At 34.9% G+C, this 6,175-nt stretch overlaps 1 protein-coding gene across 1 annotated transcript; it reads left to right on the forward strand.

Annotated features, from left to right (window-relative positions):
• Positions 1–1,416: 1,416 nt before the first annotated feature.
• On the forward strand, positions 1,417–5,550 carry LOC131959034 (proteasome subunit alpha type-4). Its single transcript, XM_059324127.1, has 9 exons — positions 1,417–1,507; positions 1,863–1,888; positions 1,998–2,040; positions 2,927–3,089; positions 3,202–3,279; positions 3,699–3,787; positions 3,953–4,083; positions 5,013–5,136; positions 5,318–5,550. Exons 2-9 carry the CDS (start codon positions 1,886–1,888, stop codon positions 5,470–5,472), a joined length of 786 nt encoding a protein of 261 aa, XP_059180110.1. The 5' UTR covers positions 1,417–1,507; positions 1,863–1,885; the 3' UTR covers positions 5,473–5,550.
• Positions 5,551–6,175: the final 625 nt, after the last annotated feature.

The following is a 6,175-nucleotide window of genomic DNA, read 5'->3' on the forward strand; positions in this document are numbered from 1 at the left end:
ACACACACCTTTCTTATATATATCTATGGACTAAACCACCAACATTCAGCTTCTTGTACTGACTACTTTATACTTCTAGTCCAGTACATTTTGGAGTGAAGATGTCGCAAATTTTACTCAACTACATTTTATTAACATTAATTACTATGCAGAATATTAATACAATTTATAATTAATTTATATATTATAAGTTAAGCTACACAGCCGTTTATAATAAAAAAATAAATAGAATAAAAAAAAAAAATAATGTATTAGGCTCCAACTTTACCAGCTGAATATAATATAATATAATATAATATTGTATATATATAGTATATATGGAGGAGGAGAAAAAGAGAGAGAGGAAACCGATGATACATTATTTTTTAATTTTTAAAACTTATGTTGTAACAGTTTTCTTAATTTATTTTGTTATTTATCTTATTCAATATTTTTGTAATTTATTGAAAATTTGCATTAAATTAAATTATAAAATAGGCCCCATCTTTACAAATCCAGTGATGTAATAATAATATATTGTTATTGTTATTATTATAAATAAAAACAAACTATGTTTTTATTAATTTTTATGGAGAAGTATACATTACTTTGAAATTTGTCAAATTAAATGTATTTAAATAAATTTGTTTAATTATTTATTTTATTCAATCATTAATTTTATTTATATGTTTATTTTAATGTTTATTTGACTCATACATTCACCCCTGTGGGAACATTTTTTTCTTCTAAAATACTTATATTGCTTTGAGGTACCATTGTTCCTTTCGCAATAACATTTATTTACATTTTATTCTCCTAACTTACTTCTAATCAATCATCTTTTTCAAACAAATTATGAATCAATGCCCTTGATAAAGTAGTTATATTTATTTTCTATCTTTTTTTTTTTACTTTAGTAAAGCAACATGGTGCAATACAAGACAATACACCAACAAAACGCCGTCAGGGGTTTCAACAATACAGAGGCAAGCTTTCATACAAAAACATTGTAAAGTGTACATAAATTCAAAGTTTTAATATTCATGTTGGTAGATTTTTTTAATAGACTTAATATATTGTTTGGTTTCATTTTCAAAGACAAGAAAGAGAGGTTTTTGATTAACGTAACGACATTCATGGATATGCCATTTGGCTAACTGTATCGTGAGATTGATGATATACTATTGTTTTTCTTTTGCAAAAGGAAAGTCAGTGAAACCAAACAGTATATGTTCAAAGCACAGGGACAAATGAGGTTCAATCGAAAAAGAAATCAGGTTACAAATATCTTCCCATAATTTAGTTGAGAAATAAATGAAAAACATCTTCAGGGTGTCCTTTACAGAGAGTATTTTCTACCTCTTGCTGATAATGCGGCGTGTGACGGGTCCTCCGGCCGGAAGGAGGCGCTGCCGAGCGGCTACTTCACCTCCGCAGGTTCCCGGTGTGAGCGAGGAAACATCAAACTGAAAGGGGTGGAGCTCTCAGTCTGTGGGGAACTACACAAACTTAGGCCGTTTAACCGAAGGTAACATGTTTATATCTTACTTTTCACTACCGTATTGTTATATTTCTCAACAACAGTGGCTCTAGGGGAAGTGTAGATGACTGTGTCGAGTGAGAAGACTTTCTTTATAGTGAGTTAGCCCGGTGGCTAGCATGCTAACGCTTAGCATGCTAACGGATATTGCAGATTCATTCTGTCCAGCGGTTAGCTAACGCTAGCTAGCATAGCTGTCACAGATACAACTGCAAACTACTCTTGACTGTTGTTGTGAGCTAACGTGTGTGCACATAAAATATCAAATATATACTTCTCAACATTCTTCTCACTGTTTCTGGTTTCTGCTCGTTCATCTTGTCACCTGTGTTTTATTCTGCAGGACAGTTTCCGTGACAAGACAAAATGGTAAGTAGCTGTTGAACTCGTCACAAATATCTCTCTCATGCATGTACATAATATGCTAGTTGTTTTTTTCGTCAGCTAAGTTAACACTTTTCTTCTCTTTGTTGTCTAGTCTCGTAGATATGATTCCCGAACAACCATATTTTCCCCTGAAGGCAAGTCTTTTTGAGCACTTTATTGTACATTGTCATTGTGCCCGCACCATTACATTATATCGAAAAAGTATACGCAATTTCCAAATACATTTGACACGAAGTACACTATTATTTTACACTTATGTATTATGTTTGTATCTTTTTTGTCAAAGCTATAGATCTTGACTGAAATTGTATGTTGTGAGGGTTGAGCACTGCTTTTCCAATCAGAGGGTCTGTGAACTTAAAGGAATACTTTATCTTTTCAAAAAGACAATTGCATTAGTTTTCTTGTGCATGTGTCCATGGTGAACAGAGAATCTGAAAATGGAACAAATCCTTGATGAATCGAAGTAACTAGTGACATTTGACAACCGAAAAAACTTATACATTTCATGCACTCTCATATATCCAGTGGTTTGCTCAGTACTTCTAAAACAAAATGAAAATGTTTAGGGATTCTATATTCACAGGGCAGGCATGCAAGAAAAACAAAGTTTTCTTCAAGAATTCATGGTAACACAGTGTAAGTTACAAATAAACAAATTGTGATTTTTAAGGGTGAAGTTTTACCTTTTAGAGATCAAGTTCAGACTGTTGGGTTTAACTTTCTTTTTCCAATTTAAGCGAAAGCTTTTTCTTGACCTCAGTAACAGTACTTTGAAAACTTGTAAGGGGACCTTGAGTTAAGGTTCTTTTGTCAATTATTAAATGACAGCAGAGAAAACTCCATTCATGGAGGCAGGCCATGACGTTCAGTTAAAACCTCTGGCAAAAACATGAGTCAAACCTGAGCTACAACTATTTTCTCCAACTACTTTAACATCACTTCTTCCATTGGTCATTGTGTTTTTAAGTTGTTTATAGCAAAGGATATCAATCTAATGTTTGTGACTGTATTTCACAGGACGCCTGTATCAGGTGGAGTATGCAATGGAAGCGATTGGTCACGCTGGAACATGTCTGGGGATCCTAGCCAATGATGGCGTGCTGTTGGCAGCAGAGAGACGCAACATCCACAAACTGCTTGATGAGGTTTTCTTCTCTGAGAAGATCTACAAGCTCAATGAGTGAGTGAACTGAGTGGCTCATCAAAGCCCAAGACATGGCCAATTCTTTCTATAAAAAACATACTCATCCTTTTATTGGTCTAACATTGTGCTGTGCTCTTTTTGTTTTCAGTGACATGGCCTGCAGTGTTGCCGGGATCACATCAGATGCTAATGTACTGACAAACGAGCTGCGGCTTATTGCACAGAGGTGAGTTTCAGGAAACATGGCAACCTTTGAAATTTTAAAGGTCTGTCCTAAAATGCCTTTTTAAGTTATGGGTGTTCAGCATATTATACATAAAAATCTTCTGTAAAATATTTACAAGCTCAAGGTGATGAAAAGTGAATGCAGCCATTTATTCATTTAAAGTATTTAATTTAGTAGAAGTACACAATGGGATCTTTATCAAAGTTGGAAAAGGCAAAGCTTAAATATACAGTTCTATTAATACACAATTTAGATTTGTGAATCCATCTCAGGGCTTAAAACATGTACAACTACCTCCCTGTTGAATGCTAATCTAAATTTTAAGATATGTGATAACCTTCTAAAATGTTTGTGATTCAGTTTCTACCCATTTTATCTGATTCACCACCAACCGTGGTCCCGTTTTAATTCCTCTACAGGTATTTACTGCAGTACCAGGAGCCCATTCCCTGCGAGCAGCTGGTGACAGCCCTGTGTGACATCAAACAAGCATACACACAGTTTGGAGGTACGATGCACAGTAGCCTTTTGGTCCAGTTTATTGCTTGTATTCCTTTATGTTGCTGAACGATTCCAGCAGGTAATCTCCTTTGGGATCAACATATTTCCCATCTTAACATTTACAGTGTACAGTTTTGGCTTTCTATAACATCTGTGTGGTTTGTCTTGACAGGTAAGAGGCCGTTTGGTGTCTCTCTGCTTTACATGGGCTGGGACAAACACTACGGTTTCCAGTTGTACCAGAGTGACCCCAGTGGCAACTATGGAGGCTGGAAGGCAACTTGTATCGGCAACAACAGTGCTGTAAGTCTGAAATTACTTGTACACATGGTGTCAGTGTCGCATAGAGGTGATTATAGCACACCTCCATGTGAATAGCATACATACTATTTTCATTTTTTTAAAGAATTATCTTAGTTTGTCTGATGTTGTGTCTTGGAAGTTGATCTGGTAGTAGAGGGCCTTGTTGTCACACTTTCTCTTAAGATGTTGCCCAACTTTAGCCAGTACTCTTGGTCAGATAAATGTGTATTCTAGTTTTTTTAGCAGTAGTTTTGCACAGTAGTAGTAGTAGTAGTTTTTTGCACAGTATGCCTGCATACATTTAAATAAGGCACTGTACTTTATTTTATTAATACCGGTCCTTTAAGAATGACTGTTTTAATAAGATGCAAAGGCTATCTAGGTGTTGTCTTCCTAATTGTAACAACCTTTCCCTCATAATCTTCTCACATAACTTCAGCTGAATTTATCGTCATTTTGTGTTTTGTTTTGTTTTGTTTTTTGGGGAGGTTTCTATTTTTACACTGCTCTCTGCCTTCAACAAAGGCGAAGAAGCCTTTTTACAAAGAACAGTATTATTAAACACTTTTAAATGAGCAATACCTGGCTGCAAATATAAATTCAACTATCAAAGAAACCACAAACTCAAGTACAGAGGTATACCATTTTAATTAATAAAAACCAAAGAGTTTTAAGTTCCATGGTCTGTTTTTGCCATTGTATCATTTCGATATTGAAATGTTTAAGCAGAGTATTGCATCAAAGTCATAATAAGGAAATCGTTACAACAAAAGTCCGTAGAAATATAAAATTCTCAGTTGCCAGGGCAATTTTCAGTCACAATTTAGAGTTCAAAAGCAATAACAATCATGTGAAATGTCATATCTTGGTGGATTTTTGCTATACTGTTGTCCAGTTTGGTGTTTGATGTGTTGACTCTTTGGCCTCAGGCTGCAGTGTCCATGCTGAAGCAGGACTTCAAAGAGGGTGAGATGAGTCTTTCCTCTGCTCTGGCTTTGGCTGTCAAAGTCCTCAACAAAACTATGGATGTGAGCAAGCTCTCAGCAGAGAAAGGTAAGGCTCAACACTCCTGAACTGAAGCAGCTCATGAGATTTACTCACTCTGGTGAAATAGTAATGTGTTGCTGTGAGAATAACACCCACTAAGTGCTGAATTCTGATAAAATATTTATTTGTTCATTATTTTTTAATGCAACTGCTATAACGCAATACTGTATCTCATTGTTTGTTTCAGTGGAAATTGCCACCCTGACACGGGAAGACGGGAAAACAAAAATCAAGGTGCTGAAACAGAAAGAAGTCGAGGAGCTCATCAAAAAGCACGAGGCTGAAGAGGCCAAGGCTGAGAAGGACAAAAAGGAGAAGGAGCAGAAAGAGAAGGACAAATGAGCAACATAATTATTTTTTCCCCTCCTGTCACCAAATCCTGTATTGTTTTGTCTTTTACATTAAAAGTTTGTAAACTGACGGATATGTTGTTTATTTCCTTGTTTGGGTCACCCCCTTTTTAAATCAAATTTGACATATTTCTTATAGTTTAAGAGTAGATTTTAAAATCAGTGTTGTCAATTATTGACATGTCCAGGGGTCTAATAATCTCCCCCAAAAAATCCAGTTTGCACTTAGTATATATGTTTCATATTACATGTTTTTTTTCATTGAAAACAAATGGGTTGATATTCCTAAAAGGGCATTAAAGGGTTAAAATTATTTAAGAAATACATGAAAATTTTATAGTTATGATCAGGATTGATGCTGGTCAAAAGATTTAATCCATTGAAAGTGAAAAAAAAATCATATATAATCTTTTTATAGCACTTTTTAAGAACTGAACATTTTCTGCGCAAAGGGTAATAGGTGTTTTGGACCGATGTTGGTCTTAAAACATGTTGGAAACCTTTCTTTTTGCTGTGAATATAATGTGTAATGTGTATATATGTGCTTGTTTACTCCACAGCCACATGATGGCGCCATCAGTCCCGTGGATGCACCTGTACCTAATGTATTTGGTAAATCTACAAGAGATGCTGTTACATTTTTGTCATTTTACAAAATTAATTTTTAAAAACTAATTAGATACTCCAATCAAAAT

This window comes from Centropristis striata, chromosome 2 (genome assembly GCF_030273125.1).
Source record: "Centropristis striata isolate RG_2023a ecotype Rhode Island chromosome 2, C.striata_1.0, whole genome shotgun sequence".
NCBI classification, from domain to species: domain Eukaryota; kingdom Metazoa; phylum Chordata; class Actinopteri; order Perciformes; family Serranidae; genus Centropristis; species Centropristis striata.

Excerpts from the sequence above, each read along its gene's own strand:
- LOC131959034 (XM_059324127.1), top strand. Across the intron at positions 3,090-3,201 it reads AAGATCTACAAGCTCAATGA|TGACATGGCCTGCAGTGTTG; the intron begins GTGAGTGAACTG and ends TTTTGTTTTCAG. Across the intron at positions 3,280-3,698 it reads CTGCGGCTTATTGCACAGAG|GTATTTACTGCAGTACCAGG; the intron begins GTGAGTTTCAGG and ends ATTCCTCTACAG.